At 45.3% G+C, this 18,836-nt stretch overlaps 1 protein-coding gene across 1 annotated transcript in view; it reads right to left on the bottom strand.

Moving 5' to 3' along the window:
• Positions 1 to 18,836, bottom strand: part of LOC144127733 (transient receptor potential cation channel subfamily M member-like 2) — a 547,241-nt gene that overhangs the window by 314,445 nt on the left and 213,960 nt on the right. The window contains exon 4 of the mRNA XM_077660634.1: positions 9,895 to 10,072. Coding sequence (XP_077516760.1) covers positions 9,895 to 10,072 — 178 coding nt within the window. The remainder of the gene's footprint in view (positions 1 to 9,894; positions 10,073 to 18,836) is intronic.

Genomic DNA, 18,836 nt, shown 5'->3' with positions numbered 1-18,836 from the left:
GACATAGTCTTACTTTTAGTAGGATTAAAGGTCATTAACCATTGATTGGACCATGCTTGTATGTTGTTTATGTCACTCTGCGAAGAGTCTTGACCGAAAGAGTTAGTCACAGGTTCGTGATAACACAGTCGTCAGCAAACAAGCGACACATGGAGGCGTAAGTCGTCGATGTAGATTAAGAACAGTAGGAACACAAGAATGGACCCTTGGGGAACGCGTGAAGACACTGGCAAGAGGTTTGAGCGGGCATTGTTAATTGAAACGAACTCAGAACGATTAGAAAGAAATGATTTATTCAATGCAAGTATATTTCGGTGCAGGTTAAAGTTGGAAAATTTCAGGAAAATACGATTGTGCGGAACTATATCGAAAGGTTTCGCGAAGTCGAGAAAGGTCACGTCGGTTTGCACGTTAATATCGAGGTTGGTGTGCAAATCATGAAGCTCAGTCTCGCATTGCAGATTTTTGCGAAATCCGTGTCTTGATGGATGGAAGAAATTATTTGAGTCCAGGAAATCTATGATCAGAGAATAAAAAAATTGGCTGTGGTTTAGCTCTGGTTAAACCTGGAGTGACGCGATAGCTACAGCTGGCTGAGCGGAATTCGCGCAGTCAAATTGCAGTCAGTCGTTCGCCGCTGCGTTTCGCAGGCCGTTCCTTCATCTTCCTTGGACGTGCTTTCACTCTCTCTCTCCCCGTCTCTACTTCTCCCTCACTCGGTTTCCCCGGCGCGCCGCGCCGCTGCCAGCTGCTCCGCACCACGTGACTAACCGCGTGACCAGCCACGGCGCCGCCACCCTGAAGGCTCGAAACGCTAACGCAATGTAGGCGCGCGTCCAACACATCAGCTGCGTCCTCTGACGTCCCTCCGCGCATGCCCGCAACTGACGAGGCGGGTGGCGTCTTCTCCACCGTCGGCACAGCGGCGAGGCGCATGCGCGCACACCAGCTGCGGGCCATGACGTCATTCCGCACATGTGCACAGCTGGCGGAGCGGTTGTGCAACGGCCCAGCGCACAGCCACGCTGACCTCGTGAAGTGGCTAGCGTCGTGTAGCTATTGCTACAAGATTACATGTTCAATACGTTTGCAAGGCATACTGGTCAGGCAAATGGGCCAGTGGTTGAGGGGAATGTTTATTACGTGATTTGTGTACGGGAACGACCTTCCCCATCTTCCAGTCATCTGGCAGTGAACCTGCATGAAGTGACTGCATGAAAAGCTAACATAAGTATTCAGCAGTGATGCGCATAGCGTTCTTTTGGATCTTCGGTGTAATTTCGGCCAGTCCGGCTGATGAGGATGACTTTAGGCTTTTTATTACGCCTTCAATACCAAAAGACGAAAAAGTAACGGATGATATAAAAGGAAGCATGCTAGTCCTTAACGAGAGATGCGATGCGTCGGTTTCAGCGGTGAAAACGGAGGACAAAGCAACATTAAATATGTTGGCACATTCAATATCAGCTACCGGTTCGTCGTTACCATTTGTAAGGAAAATAGTACGCGTGAATTGAGGGTTTATGGTCTGCAGAAATAAGTAGGGTTTGCAGTCAGCATCTTATGTAGTTCAATGTGAAAAAAAAAGACTCGGTTTTCTGGTTACAGATACCTACGCACGTGCCGCTTGATAATATTTTTCCCAAGTATTGGGGTTAGAAGTCCGTATCGCAGCGCCGTGAAAGAAGATTCAAAAATCGAGAAGAAGTTGCTTAGTTCGGTATTATTAGCAGTGCATTTTCTTTTATCGTAAAGGGTAATTCTTTTCTTTGGGACGCGCTTAGTTAACGGCTTGGATCTGAACACCGCATGGATTATTTCATGATAACTGATTTTCTTGAAGTACGAAATCGTAGGTAAATGCTGTGAAGGTGAGGTTATGAGGTCAAGAATATTGGCACAGTCTTTAGTAAGATGCGTGGCCTGAGTTATTAGCTCAGAAGCGTTGAAATTCATTAAAAAAATTCTATTAAAGTGCGTGGTGCTTCATGTCAGGCACTAGTGTTAGCTTGGTCGTCACAGCTGATTTCAGGGCAGTTGAATTCCCTATCGAAAGTATTTGCGCGTTGGGTTAATTACTGCTCACTACATTTAAAGTTTCATTAATGTTATCGGGAAAGCCGAGACTGTTCTTGGGCGGACGGTAACAAACACTAATTAACAAAGACAGCGGGGCAGCATTGTATAGCAACCATAGTTATTCAAGGTTAGTTGGAGTGCTGATTAAATAGCACGGCAGATCTTGGTGTGCTGCAATGAGGACACCTCCACCTCGAGACCGTTTGCGATCATTTCAGAAGGCATTCAAATTTGGGAAATAAGCCAGCGCTTCAGCGTCTGTAACCCTGTCTGAGAGCCATGTTTCGGTGAGAATTAGCATATTGCTGCCTGACGATGATACAATGCTGGAAATTTGTTCTCGTTTTGGAAGGAAGCTGCGTATGTTGGTGTAGATAACGGAAAGCTAAATTTTAGCTCGAGGAGTAAGTGAGGGACGGCAGAATTCTTGGCGACGACGAAATGATGTCTACGAGACTTCTTTAACAGTGTTGGAGGTGCTATAAAAAATATACAGCATATGTCTATAGTAGAGTGTCTTAACGCAAAGCAAGTATTGGCCGTTTTCCGGTATCTGAGTTACGTCTTAGACAACGTTCACGCTCTATTTCATGACTTTCAAGGGTTATTTATAACTGATCAAGGATATGGCTAATTAACTTCTTGATCCTGAGAAGACGTCTCCCTTGCAGAGGGATCGGGCAGACCGCAGAATATGAATTTTTTACAGTACTGGGTTCCTTGACTACGTTGATTAGTTGCTCACAGTGCATCCGTGTGTGCCCCGTCAGCCAACACTGTAGGCACGTTGCCTCGCGCTTCGGTTATAGACAATCCGTGGAATTATTTCCAAACCCACTGCAGTTATAACAGTGGGGTTCCCTCTTGCCGTTCTGGAGGGAAGGCCTTTTGTCCCTCATCGTAGACCTTGTCGCAACTTCGTGGTCTCCTTGCCTTGCAAGGCGCTTAGGACGGGCGTAGCCCGTCTCGAACCACATCTCGTGTACGCGTCGCTCCTGCCTTTGTTTTTCCAATCCTTCATAATCATGTATGTCAAGCACTAGGTTATCCTTATCATCGTGCGGTGGTGGTAGAAAACATTTATTCAAGGCTACTGACAGGAGAAATTGGGGACTGGTCTTAAGGGCCAGCCGCTAACAAATTCTAGGAGAGGTCCCTAGTCCGGGACCCCTGTGGCTTCCGCGCCAGCTCAGGCCCCAGCGATGAGGGCTCTTTGGCTCTCTAACGTAAAACAGCCGAGCAGGGCAGCCTCCCAGCTATCTCGGGTACATGAGGGGAAAGGGGGTAAGAAGGGTTAGAGGGGTATGCCCACACCATGTGGTAGACGTCCGAGAACGCGTATCGACAATGCGGACACTCCCCGTTAAAAGCCGGACTAAAATATTGGAGCACTGCCGGGCAAAGTACCATGTTGGTATATAATCGAATGAGCCAACGCTTCTCGCTTTTGGTTACCCCTTTCGCAGGGAGTTGAAAGCGGCTGTGCTGTGTGTGATATTCCTGAATAATTAATTTCCTTGTAAGTAATAGCCGGATTAGGTTCTGATACCTCAGGCGGCGAGTGTCGAGTGACACCCGGCGGTTGATCGCGCGGGCTGAGGCGTCTGCAGCCACATTTCCTTCTAATCCCTCATGTGCTGGGGTCCAGATGACGACACGTGTGTCTTGGTCACCCCGGTACTCGTATCTATGTAAAAGTTTGGCGGAATGTTGAGATATGCGTCCTTGTGGTAGATTTCAACAGGCTTCCCGGGAGTCGGTAATGATCGTGCGTGCGCCCATCAGCATCGAGCACAGCCGACTCGACGTCAGGCCTCACAATGTCCGCTCACGCGTTTCATAGAAGTCCAGGTGGGCCTCGGCGCACAACCGTACCTTAGCGTGAAAATACGCGCTGGTACTCTTGCTTCTCTGTTGTGTGCATTCCTTCATTCGCTGGTATCGATATGCCGTGCTCGACTGGCTAACGAAGGCCGGCGGAAGAGGTCTTCGAACTGTTTACATGACTTTAGGAGCAGCATTGGCAGCAGCTTTTGGCAGCAGCAGTGGCGGCGAGCGGACGGGCCTCTAATAAAGTGTATCTGCTGTCGTTACAGTGCGCAGTCAACGGCAGCCTGGACCGTCACTCCGTGACAGATACACCAAAGTCAGCTGCTGCTACTCGCGTACACTACTGCACTGCCGCTACTATCTACGTGCTGCTACCATCCATCTACGTGCTACGTGATTACGTCATGGCGTCGGAGGTGGAAGCGCAAGTGAAAGACGGCACCTTTCGTCTACAAATATGGGCGTCGCTGCGGTGGCCTCCTCATTTGGCAGCAGCAGCAGCACCGAGCGGAGGCGTCTCTATCAAGTGTATCTGCTGCCGTTACAAGTTGGTGTGAAGCCTCTTGTTTCTGCTAGCCTTGCTTATTTATACTTTACTCACTGCTGCTGCCAGTTTTGAGTGCGTTTCTTGCGAATACTGTCTACCTGTTTCCCGTATTGCTCCGTCTACTGTGTAATGTGCCTGACAAAATGCTTGAATCTATTTGTGACGAATGTGATGTCTCCATAAACAATAACGATGGTTACATGCTTTGCTGCGTATGCTCAGGGTTTTTTCACATCAGTCATTTTGCGCATCTGGTGTTCCACAGGGATCGGTCCTTGGGCCACTCCTATTCTTAATCTATATTAATGACCTTCCTTCTCCCATATCTTCTAACATTCACCTTTTTGCTGACGATTGTGTAATATTTCGGCAAATAAATAACGTCAACGATACTGACACTCTCCAGTCAGACCTTAATTTGGTGTCAAACTGGTGCACTACATGGAATATGAAATTAAACACTAACAAATGTAGAGCTTTGCGTGTTTCCCGGACATCTAACGCTCTTCCTTCATATTATCTTGATGGCACTCCTCTTGATTGGGTAAAAACAAATAAGTGCTTAGGAATTCATATCACCCAAAACTTAACATGGTCTATTGATAGTGACTACGTGATTAATAACGCTCACCGCATGTTAGGATACTTACGTCGCAAATTCTCTACCGCTTCCTCATCCCTAAAACTTCTACTCTATAAAACACTCATACGTCCTAAACTAGAATACGCAGCATCAATATGGGACCCTACGCATGAAAACCTCACATATTTTTTGAAATTAGTCCAAAATAATTCCGTTCGCTTCATTCGTTCAAATTGCAACCGTACGGCAAGCATCACAGCCATGAAATCTAACGTCTCACTCCCACCGTTACAATCTCGCCGCAAAATTGGTCGTCTAACACTATTTCACAAGCTATATCATCACGTTGCGCTTCACAACTATTTCATGTCACCCCCCGAATACATTTCACGTCGCATCGATCACCGCCACAAGGTTGGCATCCCAACATGCCACACCAAATCTTTTCAGTCATATCTTCCCCGCACATCTGTGGAATGGAACCACATTCCCCCCGATATTGCAGCCATTCCCGATAACAAAATCTTTCATGAAGCTGTAGCTAATGGTGTTTACTCTGAAGAAAGTTGATTGTGTTTTATTTGCTTTCACTGTATTGTATACATTGTTTCTATACTATTTACGTTTTCTGGATGTTATTTGTTTTATTCTGGAAGAAATTTATTTTGTAATACCTATTTTCACTGTATTCCATTTCATTGTTGTTTATCCTAATTAACCCACTCCCCTCTGTAATGCCTTTGGCCCTGAGTGTACATTAAATACATAAATAAAAATACTTGTTCTGGTGTAACCAAGAAAAAATTTCGGTCCAAATATGAAGACTAAGAAATCCTGGCGCTGCCCTTCGTGCGAAAATGCAAAGCCTAGCTCCGGTATGTCGAAAGAACAGGATGCTTCATTCGCCACTATAATCCTTGACAGCAGCAAAAAGCTTGATGAAGTACTCCCGCTTAAGCAAACTATTGGCGAAATAGAGGCATCGGTCAAGCTGCTATCAGCCAAGTATGACGATGTGCTCGCGAGTCTCGCCAGGCATGACTAGAAAATGGAGACGCTCAATGCCAAAGTGGCTAAAATTGAAGCATCCGCACTATTTGCAACGTAGCGGCCATCCGCGCCGCAGTTAATGATCTGGAGTACCATAGCAGAAAGGTGAATCATGAAGTACATGGCATCATTGATGAAAAAGAATTGTTTGTGGAGAACCTTGATGACATAGCTTCAGAATTGAAACTTGCCCCTCTAACCAAACAAACTGAAAGAATTCAAAGCGCTACAGACGGGACAAGGTGAAAAAGGAGACACAGCACACCAGCGCTTGTCCCTTGTCCTTGTCCCGTCTGTAGCGCTTTGAATTCTTTCTGTCATGAACCAACTGGCCCGGCTGACTCCCCTCTCAAACAAACTGTCTCCGCTATTCAATAGACATCAGTAAAGGAACAACAAACACAAAGTATAATAATTCGTTTTAATCACCAATCATAAAAGGACAAATGGATCGAAAAAAAATGCTTTTCAGACATTCAGCTCGATGCTTTCATGTTAGAAAACCTCATTGCGCAGAACCGAATGTTGCTGAAAACTGCGAAGGAATGGTCACGCGTCAATGATTTTCGCTTTGCATGGCACCGAAATGGAAAAGTGTTTGCAAGGAAAGAAGAGGGAGCAAGCACATGTCTGATATAGTGCATCGACGACCTTGATAAGCTAGTTGCTTAAGCTCAGAAAAAGCCAAAAAGGACGCATATTCCACAATGTCATCATCATCACGTGAATTATTTGTACTTCTTTCTGATTTTAACATGTTTATTTGATATGAGCCCAATGGATAATTTAGCTGCATGCATGTAAACGTTCAGTAAGCGAGAAACAAGTCAGCCCAACGTGATGCGATGTTTAGCAGCTTGAACCTGGAATTTCATTTTATTATGCAATCTGAAACTTGGTGCGACCTCAGAACTCCTCCTTGAAGACCACAAAATTATGACTATTTCAGTCAAATCTATAGGTGGGCGAATGCCCTCGTTTTTACTTTTCTTCCTTCTCCCTCACTTTTGAATCCATGGCCCTCCTTCACCCTCTTCTCACTTGAAAAAAAATTGAGGCCCTGCTTCGCCCTTACTAACAGTCGTTTTAAAACTCGAGTAACTTTTTTTAGTTGGCAACTTCTGGCGATATTACAGAGTAATAAACATATAAGACAAGCCCTCAAGGCACTGTTGGACGAGAGGCTAGGTGCTTATTTTTTGTGTGTGTTCGAGTACGTGCGTGTGAGTTGTTTGAGTTAATACGTGAGGCAAAGCCGAAACAGTTACGAGTTGAGCCCCCAAATATCACTCTGCCTTTACTTCTGACTCGCACTGCATGCATGCATGTGCCCTGCACTTCTAACATTTCATTATTTATATGCACTGCTCAAATGAGTTAGCGCATTATTGTGTGTGTATAAAAACTAAAGTACGCCAAGAATATTTATAAAACAACGCAGTAGCGTTTACCACAGCTACTACAATAAGTGATAACCATAGCGAAGACTGAGAACAAGGAAAGATTGTAGTCCTTTTAACTGCCGTTACCCAATGACATTGCGATAGCATTTTGTCTTCTGAATTTCACTCCTTCCAATTTCACGCCATTTCGAGCGGTTTGCTGCAAACTCTTTCAATATACAGCGTGAGAGACCGTCGGTTTAACACGCGCGATCGTGTGTACGTGACGAAGACGACGATATTCCAAGCTCAGCACGAGAGATTGGCAATTCGTACAGGAAGGATGTGGAGATTTCTCCCAACCGATTGTTAATCTGAGAGAAGTGTATGAACCGACCGACTTCTTCCTCCGATCGTCCTCGTCTCTTCTCCGTCCCAGTCACGCTACCTGAATCCCAACAAGCCCCCACCAGGACAAGGATGGGGCCAGGGGCTCCCATAAATGAGTGTAATCAAATCAAATCAAATTTTATTTCTGCCTTAAAAAGGTACAGACAGCAGAGGCGCCAAAAAAGCTGTAAGATACAGCATGACAAAGCCGCAGCCCCCTTTCCCTGCGGCATTGTGATCCGACTGAGGGGGTATTGTGAACCCCCACAGGGATGAGAAGGGGTGCCTATAGCCTTTTCCTGAGGCTCCTGCCACACGAGAAGCAGCTTTCCCGCAGAGCTTGGAACAAAATACCGGACCTTTGTGCAACTGTGCTCTCTGCGGGAGCATATGCAGGAACAATAACCAGCCTGAGATCACAGCCCCATCTGTGGCAGCAATAGAAAACAGCACATCTCGCATTGAGACTTGTAGCGCCACCTACAATTGCATTTTAGAAACAACCACCTGCCGCGTGCAAATGCTGACGTCACGGTCCAATGTGGTGGACATAGGTGGAACTATGTGAGTATGACGTCGGTAGACGAATTGGTGGTATGGTTTCTTGAATTCAAGATGGCGGTCATAAAAGTTGGCAGTGCCCTCCCATCCGTTTCCTCCGGAACACGCCACCCCCACCCCAGTATGACGTCAGGGGACGAAATGGCGGCTTAGTTTCGGTTTCTCGAATCCCAGATAGCGGCCGTTAAAATTGGTTGCGCTCTCCCTTCGCTTTCCCCTTACCCATCTAATACGACGTCATAGGACGAAATGGCGATATAGTTTCGGTTTCTCGAATTCAAGATCGCGGTCATTAAAATTGGTTGCGCCCTCCCCTCCCCCACCGCGGGGCAAAGAAATAATAATAACAATTGGCTTTTGGGGAAAGCAAATGGCACAGTATCTGTCTCAGATATCGGCGGACACCTGAACCGCGCCGTAAGGGAAGGGATAAAGGAAGGAGTGAAAGAAGAAAGGATGAAAGATGTGCCGTAGTGAAGGGCTCCGGAATAATTTCGACCATCTGGGGATCTTTAACGTGCACTGACATCGCACAGCACACGGGTGCCTTAGCGTTTTGCCTCCGCGGTCGGGTTCGAACCCGGCAACTCCAGATGAGTGGCCTAGCGCTCTAAACACTTGCCACCACGGCGGGCAAAGAAATGCAATTGCTTTTTGGGGAAAGGAAAGGCGCAGTATCTGTTTCGAATCTCAGCGGGGACCTGAACCGCGCTCTAAGGGAAGGCATAGAGGTGGGATTAGAAAGAAGGAAGGAACAGGTGCTGTAGTGGAGGGCTCCGGAATAATTCTGACCACATGGGGATCGTTAACGTCCACTCACATCGCACAGCACAATGACGCCTTTGTGTTTCGCCTCAATGGAAACGCTGCCGCCGCTGTCAGGTTCCAACCCGGGTACTCCGGATCAGTAGCCAAGCGCTCTAAGCACTGAGGCACCGCGGCAGGTAACGCGAAAGAATTGGTTTTGGGGGAAAAATGGCGCAGTATCTGTTTCACATCTCGGCGGATACCTCATCCGCGCCGTAAGGGATCCGATAAAGGAGAGAGGTAAAGAAGAAAGGAAGGAAGAGGTGTCGTAGTGAAGTTCTCCGGAGTAATTTTGACCACCTGGGGATCTTCAACGTGCACTGACATGGCACAGCAAGCGTACAATTTGATTTTGGCTTGGGGCAACCCCAAAGCGAGGTGATCAAGGACGCTTTCAAAGACCCAAGGGCCTCTACTTCTATCCCTATAACCTATAATCATCCTATTTTAAAACTCTGTTTCTAGAGTGGCTGTTTGCAGTAAGCAGGGGTAGAGAGGGGAGGGGTGCGAACGATGCTGATGAAGGCGATGACCACGTCATGATTTCACGTCCACTCCTTAAAACGGATTGCCCCACACTTTACTAGAAATATCTCACAACCTGTGCTCGACACTGGAATAGGCAAACCGCCCGTCGAGTGACAGAGGAGATGGCAAGTACTTACCGTTACTCTCCTCGGATGTCGACGAAAGGTGCTGTTCCAGCTCCAGCATAAAGGTGTTCAAACCAGTTTTATTAGCCGTATCATCTTTGACAACAATGAAGTGAGTATGGTCAGGATTCAGATCGAACTTGTTTTCTTCAGGTCGGCTTCCACAGTTTTCAATGAATATAGCGCCGTCCTAAGGGAAGACAAATCGATTGAATTGAACACCTCTGCGCATTTGTCATTTGTACTTGCGCCACTGGAGCGCTACCTGAATTTTTTCAGAATACGGCGGAAGGTGACGCAATGCGCCAAATATTAGCGAAGTGAACGAGGCGCAAACGAGCATGTCCAACATTCTAGGAAAAAATGTTGAAAACTGTAAGATGCTGGAATAAAAATATTGCAGGTAATGGTTCATTTTTCCGATGTTTAGCAAAGTCTTCACTTTATAGAGCTTCAATTGCTCGCATCGAGCACTTAAGACTGCCATGAGAAAACAATGAGGAAGCAGAATCTTTAACAGCAATAAATGCAAGCCTACGGAGTAATTATTCGTTATATATAGTTAAATCTTACAATGTATGAAAAAATTGCGCTATAAACTTTCACTGCTCAAAAATGGTTTGTCCAGAATAGGAGATATGCTAAATAGGTTCCGCCATCTAGTTAGAGCGAAAGTAATTAGCTCGGACATGTTTGTTCGGTAACACCAACTCGCCCAGTCTGCTACACTTCTAATGTTTGTTCGGTCAAGGAACGCACCGAATGAGGTGAGCTAGCAGCTAGCAGCGTTCCCCAGCGTACAGCTCTTTCGGCGCCTGTATTATTTCCATTTACTAGCACGACGATGCCGTCGCACTGCTGCGTTCCACTGTGTAAAGAGCGAGGAGTCGCCGATAGCGACCGAAAAAAGGTATGTGGTACACGATGGTGCGTTTCTTCCTCCATGGTGAAATGGCCGTTTGGGCCGCGTTTAAGAGCTAACACGAGTTGTTTTTGAACCTGAGCCAAGAAGTATAGGGGAAGCTAGTCTCATGCTAACTAGTTTTCGGGGCGCAAATGACTGATAAGTGCATTCTATTATCCGCTGTTTTATAAGCTCCACGACGCTCAGTTCCCATGTTTGTCCTGCAGGTGGAGTACGTCCGTCCCGTCAATTTCCAAACCCATGGTGCCGCGATAGTTCTCCGGCTTGATATATTGCTGCAAGCCACGCCTTCGCAGTGCTTAGCTGTAGAAACGACTGCAGCATTGTGCTGCATACAAAACCAGATGATAGAGATTGTTTCTTCACCCGGCTGCGTAGAAGATTAAAGGCGGCTTCGATGCGCGATGTGCCCGCGAAAGCTGGTAAAAACGCAGAAATATTTGTGCGTTCTGCACAAATGCAGGCATTATCGAAAGTAACCATGCAGCGGCTCTCGCCTGAGGGACGTGAGCAGGCCTGTCTAGAGCTTTCCAGCGGTGCAGTGTTTGGCTATCGAAACAACAGCATTGAGCCGCATATGTAACGAGACGCTAGACCGGCGTTGTGTCCGCGAATGCACTTCATACATCCAGCATTATTTGGTGGCAAGAGCTGGTAACGCGCGCAAATAAAAGGTGAAAGGGGGTTTGTGCACAAATAGGTCAGGGGAAAGAGTTCACGGCGGGCGACACAAAACGGTGAGCAGAATGGCAGGCAGTGCCGACGGCCAGTCCAAAAACCGAGCGATCTCGTGCAGCGCGGCGACGCTTCGCCTTCATCGGCGCATGGTCAGTGATCTGCCTATGCGGCATCAGACGCGGCCGTCATGGTTCGCTACAAAGGTTACATTCATTTGTGCACGTTCTGCATAAGTGCAGACATCATCGGAAATAAGCGTGCAACGACTCTTTCCTGAGGAACGTGAGCAGACTTGACTCTAGCGTTCCAGCTGTATACTGAGGAGCAAAGACTACTAATTTTAAATAGGCACTACGTTCCATGAACTGTACTCGCGCAATACTCAAGCGAGGCCGTATGCAGAAGTAAGAAAGGCACAAGCAAATTGTTCATGAACACACCACCTGTGCTAGGATTTTATTTGTTGGTAACCACAGCGCTTTACAGAACTATGCTCATGGCTTTATATCAATGGCTAGGTGATATCACTCGGGCGGTAACCACTAGAAACAATCTACCGCCGGCCGGGATTGTGTGTCCAATGTTAGCTCTAATAGCTGTCCAAATGATTGCTTGAATTTTTCCAAATAGGGCAGTTTCATATGGTGACAAAACTCGGAGCACCTTCTAACCATTTTGTACTGTGTCACTGTAGAAGGACCTAGGTCCTCATGATACCTTAAGTATTGAGATCAAATAAAACTTGATTATGGCATTTCATAGGTGTCCTTTCACCGTTTCCACAAGGACGTCACACTTTACGAGAAGTGGATCGTCGCAATCAAAAGAGATGAAGGCACGGATTTCAAAGTGTCAGAGTATACGAAAGTATGCTCGAAAGACTTTCGAGCATCTGATTAAATTCGTGGCGGGGCAAGTGGTCACAACATCGTCAGAAACCCAGCAGTACCTTCTGTGTGCAACTTCTGCAAGCAGTAAAAGCAGAGCAAGCCACCAAAGGAGCGTGCACCACTGCCATCTAGGCAAACAACCAAACCACAGGATCAGCTTCTGCCAGCGCTAGATCCAACAGTGATGGATGGATATATGGATGGATACGGCTGAACCCTTTAAATCGGGCGGTGGCTCAGCCACCTAGCCATGACTTATAAAATTTTACTCTTGTCTTGATTTTAGCCACCAATCAGATAACCTTCGCTTCGTTACTTCTACCCGCTTAAAATATACTTTCCCTTCACTGTACTTAAACCCCACTGCCTTGGATAAATCAGCCCCGCTGCTTTCCACTGTAGGGTGAAGCCCTTTACAGAAAAGTATCAAGTGTTCAGCCGTTTCCTCCTCCTCTCTGCACGCAGCGCACAACGTGTCTATCTTGTGGTACCTGACTCTATATGTCTTAGTCCGCAAAACTCCCATCCTGGCCTCAAACAGCACGAAGCTTCCCCTACAATTATCATATATATTTTCTTTGGCAATTTCCTGCTTAAAATTCCTGTATGTTCCCAAAGAAAATATATATGATAATTGTAGGGGAAGCTTCGTGCTGTTTGAGGCCAGGATGGGAGTTTTGCGGACTAAGACATATAGAGTCAGGTACCACAAGATAGACACGTTGTGCGCTGCGTGCGGAGAGGAGGAGGAAACGGCTGAACACTTGATACTTTTCTGTAAAGGGCTTCACCCTACAGTGGAAAGCAGCGGGGCTGATTTATCCAAGGCAATAGGGTTTGGCAATTTCCTGCTTAAAATTCCTGTATGTTCCCAGCCCCGCCGCGGTGGCTCAGTGGTTAGGGCGCTCGACTACTGATCCGGAGTTCCCGGGTTCGAACCCGACCGCGGCGGCTGCGTTTTTATGGAGGAAAAACGCTAAGGCGCCCGTGTGCTGTGCGATGTCAGTGCACGTTAAAGATCCCCAGGTGGTCGAAATTTTCCCGGAGCCCTCCACTACGGCACCTATTTCTTCCTTTCTGCGTTCACGCCCTCCCTTATTCCTTCCCTTACGGCGCGGTTCAGGTGTCCAAAGATATATGAGACAGATACTGCGCCATTTCCTGTCCCCAAAAAACCAATTATTATTATTATGTTCCCACTGCTGATTTCGTCAGCATCCCTGTTTTCCACAAACCTCTCTCTGTTTCTTTAACCGTTTTCATAACCGATAATTGCTGATTTTCCCCCTACTGCTGTCATTTCAGCAAGGGCTGAATTTCAGGCTTGAATTTCAGCAAGGGCTGAATTTCAGGCTTGAATTTCAGCAAGGGCTGAAATTCAAGAGCTGCGATCAGAAAATGATAACCTGACTCAACAGCCACAACGTGGAAAAAAACCGCCTCTTGTTTTTGCTTTGAATGCTTCAAGGATTCAGATGAAGCTCTCCAGTTTTAAACCGGGCTGCCGAGCTATGGGGGATACACATCTCTCCTGCTGTTCCTGGGGGCTGGGGACGGTGATTGAAAACGTGTTACTTGCCTAGGGAAACTCTGCAACAAGAGTCTGCAAAAGAAAGCTCAACACCGAGAACCAGCTTTTCTTAGTACTGGTTAGGCTGCGCCTGGTATTCTTTGGAACTGACCTCGCGCATAGGTTTGCAATTACACAGCCGACTGTTTCTAGGATTGCCACCTTATGACTGAATTTCCTGTGCAATAAATTGAGCATTTTGCCTTTGTGGCCAGCTAGGAAAGTGGTCGATGACTAGATATAATTTGTGATTTGGGGGGAATATGCATCGACGAGGGTGATCGTGGATGCCAGGGAGATTTCCGTTGTGAAGTGCCATCATCTCTCTCCCATAAAGTTGAATGACGCCAGGGAACAAACACAGGAAGACACAGAGGCAGAAAGAGTGTCTTCCTGTGTTCGTTCTCTTGCGCAATTAAACTTTATGATGAACCAACTAGCCCAATAGCAAGTACTTCTGCATCTCTCTCCCTTCAGTAAAGCATCTAATTCGCATAGAAGTCTTATAATACATTTAAAGGGCTGGCAGGTGTTTCTCCTAATGGACTTTTGTTTCCGAGCTATTCACAGGGTTTACTTCAGACAGAATGAGTCATAATAAGTGGGTTTCTAGAACTTGACTTTGAAGAGAATGATGGTGTGATGGCAGACAAGGGATTTGTTATCGAGGACTTATTGGAAAGCAAGGTTGTGAAACTAAACATGCCTCCATTTCTAAGAGGTGACAAATTTTACATAAGCCAGGTGCAACAAACGAAAGACATCGCTTCGCTCAGAATACACGTCCAGCGGAGAATACAACTGATCAAAGGGTACCATATTTTTGACCGACTCATTTCAATCACTCTGGTTAAAGTTATTAATCAGATTTGGACAGTAGCAGCTATCCTCATTCATTTCCAGCCAGCTCTAATTCAGCGCCAAAGCTGTGAAAATGTTTTTTTCATGGCACTTTGATGATAGCTCCAGGTGAGGCATACTGCACCGCTGCATTTGCAGCGCTGTGTCATCTACCTTTCATTGCGGTTGCAGCCGCATGCCCAGAATGCCGCCAACTAGCACAAAGTGCCATACCCATACCATGTCATTCTGTGTTTTATGAATTGTTTGTGTACTTGATTTATAAAAAAGTCCTCAAATGTGTCAAGTGCACCACGTTTAATAGAGCATTTGTTGCGAAACTACAGGCAGTGCTCCACCTTGTGGTTTTTTGCTTTACTCTTTTTAGAACGTGCACTCTTTAATTTATACATTAATGATATAGTATGTATATCATCTGACCTGAAGTTTGTTATATATGCAGACGACACTAGTATATTTGTGCCTTCATCCTCTTGTGGTGACGCGTTCGTTAAAGGAAACATAGCCTTAAAAAAGTTGGAAGCATGGACAGACAGTAATCAACTGAATATTAATACAAAAAAAACAAAAGCAGTAATTTTTCACCCTAAGGGTAAGCAGCTATCTACCGATTACGATCTTCTGTTTAGAGGTACAAGGATTGAGGTCGTCGAAATAATAAAGGTATTGGGCGTTTTCTTTTCCAAGACGTTGCAATGGGATGACCACGTAAACCATATTTTGCAGAAATTATGTTCCATAACAGGTATACTCAGTCGAAATCGTTATTTTTTTCCAATGTCTGCAAAGCTAGCCATTTATTATGCCTTATTTTCTTCTTACATGAACTATTCTCATTTAGTCTGGGGCACAACGGCCGACAAAAACCTTAGTAGTCTTTTAAGGATGCAAAAAAAGGTTTTACGGATCATTAATAATTTGCCTAAGTTTTACTCAAGTAAATTTATCTTCAGAAATCTTAAGGTCATTCCAATAACTAAAATGTATCATTATAAACTCCTACGCGAATATAAACTCAGCATCAAGGAAAATCAAAGGCTGTTTTTGGACATATCGAACTTAGAATTAATAGGCAACGCGGCCTACAATACGAGGACAACAGACCGTTGGAAAGTGCCAAAATGCCGTACGAACTATGGGTTTCAGAGTCTTAGGAATAACCTGCCTAGATTACTAAATGAACATATTAAAGCGGGAACAGATATTTTAGGACTCAATTTCCGGAACCTGAAGGCGTTGTTTTATTAATTTGCATGTCCCTAATACACACCACACATTTCATAAACAAAACACCTTGTACAGATATTTAGCCACTGTTTCATTATGATTGCATGTCTTTATTTCCCGACCGTTACATGAGCTTGTCGCCATACCTTTCATAAAATAGCCAAGTTATAATTTTGTTTGTCTTTGTATAGTTCTGTATATTTTTTTTCTGTACATTTGTTTCTGGACTGTGTTGCTTCGTTGCCGTCAATGCCAGGGGGGACCAAGATTTTTTTTCAAGCCGTAAAGGAACGGCTTTTCTTCTTGGCCCCTTTCACAATGTGTACGTCACGTTGTGAAGAACAAATAAAAATGAATGAATGAATGAATGAATGAGTTCATCCTATTCAGCCTGTGGGGCAAGGTCAGAGTTCTTTCTAGTGCTTCATTAAATCTGCGAACTGGGCGAGTTTTATTGGGGCAAGATTTATGGCGCTTTTCAAATATGAATTCTTTCTAATGTTTTATGCTCGAATTTTTATTCGCCAATCTTGATAGTGAAATAGAAAAAATGAATAAAACGACCGTATTATTAAAGCAGCTGCACCCCTTTTTATATAGAGCTTGTGCGGTTTACTTTGTCTGGGTTTTCTGTTCTGTTCCATTGGACTGAATATAAGAAATTGTGAATAACATCATGTGTTACTGCATAGAGGGCTTAAAATATTTTGTGCTGGACTGCTTCCATTTTTCATGGATCGCAGTGGTAAGCGGCATGTTTTATGTTTAATGGTTAGAATAGTCACTTCTGTTAATGTGTCTGACTGCAGTGTTTCTAATTTGTTTTGTGTTAATACTTCTGGCATTGCAAAGACTAGTGAAGAATGGATGGTTTTTCATAACTTCCTCGTTTTGTGGTATTGCTGTCTGTATTGTATACTTTCACTCCACTGTTTGTGTTCTCATGTTCTCAGCATTTGAATAAGAAGGCACACCATGACAGAGTAGCATGTATATTCACATATGAGAACAGGCAGTATTCTGTAAAGGCTACTCTACCGGGGATCAAGGTGGCTTCTGTTCAATCTCGTGATGACGGGGGCTTCTGTTCAATCGGCATCCCAAAAGTAATGGCTGCTCCAGCTTACAACATCCGGCAGCATATGAATGAAAAAGAAGCTATCCAGCTTTGTCTCCATGTGCGCGCACTCTGCCTCATCAAAGCGGATGTGCTCTATGACAATCCAATTTTCCGAACAAACAACACAGTCGGCCCACTTCCACTCTCAAAGCCATTTGGTCAAGAACTTGGACATAGTACTCGTGATCTCTTTTTAGACTTGGTTCACCATTTTCCGCAAATGGTATCCAGAAGTGTTAATATAGCCTGGTGTGGCTCGCTGTCATTTAACCAGTATGGACATTTGATCTCAGACCCCATATATTAGTTCTTCAGGGTCGTAGCTAAGCCTGTCTGGGCTAGCACCTAGCCAAGGGCATTCTGGATGGGCCACAAGCCACAGTAGGGCCGTGAAACACGATGGCCTAGGCTCCGCAAGGCTACACAGTACCAGTTCAAAGCAACATTTCCATTCCTTTGGCCATATTGGATAGCACGTACATGAGACAAGGCATTTTGGTCAATAAGGTTCCGCTGGCCCTTGTCTGTCCAGTGGTCCCTCTTAACAACTGTCCCAAAGCACAACGCAGTTAACCTGTTCAGCCAGCCAGCCCTCGAGTTCAAGCTGTCTGGCATCTTCAGAAGAAACTTCGATTTTCTGCAGAGAAGAGAAAATGAAAATGGAAGAAATCATGAACCCACAACTTCCAGCAGCTTGCTGTTGGAGGCAACATTTCAGTGCGAGAGCAGTACAACATATAGTAAAGCCTAACCAAGAATTTTCCGGCCTGCAGCTGCCAAGCTCAGCCGTGCCGAAAGAACCAATTTTGGCGGAAAATTTCTAACCAAGTCATTTCTATTGGGAAGCGAGTGCAACGTTGTAGCTATCGCCAAAGCCGATCACCTCACTTGTCCAACTGAAACAAGCTGTTGTTTTTGTTGTCCTCACACTATGGCACATGCCCACATAAGGGTATTGGCCAAGAATTGGGGGGCACAGAAAATTTTTTAGGTAAATAATTCCTCGACGAAATTAAAATGAATAGTATGGACGGAATAAGTAAACAAGAAGTAACAATGAAATCAAACAACAAATGCAGAACGCACGCAGGAGATCGGGACTGATGTTTATAGCCGAATAGTTAGAAGCTAATGATAATTGTAAAAATAAAAATAATATTGAAAAAATTAAAAAAAATTAACAAGGCAGCCGTCTTGATTCCATTAAAGAATTTTGCTCGGCGGTAAAAACAGACTTGCGGCTGTACCTAAATATGGTTCAATAAAACTTGTTGCTGGGCGAGTTGGCGACACATGTTTGAAAAAAGATGTAGCGCAAAAGAGACGAGCATGGGAGGGAGACACAAGGATGAACGCAAACATGTACCTAAATATGGTGGCTCCAAACGACAATATGACTGGGCTGCTCAAAGGCCAAGCTGTTGTAGTGGTTTCTCTAACACCCGTCTTCGCATCATAGTGTGCCGGCGACAAAACAACAAAAAATGGTCTACGGTTTCATGCTCACCACAAAATACGCAGACGGGATTAAGCGCCAACCCAGATCTGTGCAAATAGAAATTTAAGGGTGGGATCCGGCAGCGGAGCCTTGATAGAGATACCTCAAGCTGCCGTGAATGGCCTGATTGCCTGCTCCACGAATACCTCCGGTGCAGGTAATCATCAGACCTTAAAAGAGATCCA

The sequence above is a fragment of the Amblyomma americanum genome, chromosome 4 (genome assembly GCF_052857255.1).
Source record: "Amblyomma americanum isolate KBUSLIRL-KWMA chromosome 4, ASM5285725v1, whole genome shotgun sequence".
NCBI lineage: Eukaryota > Metazoa > Arthropoda > Arachnida > Ixodida > Ixodidae > Amblyomma > Amblyomma americanum.
Note: the sequence above shows the minus strand (reverse complement) of the source record. Positions and strands in the feature narration are given on the sequence as shown.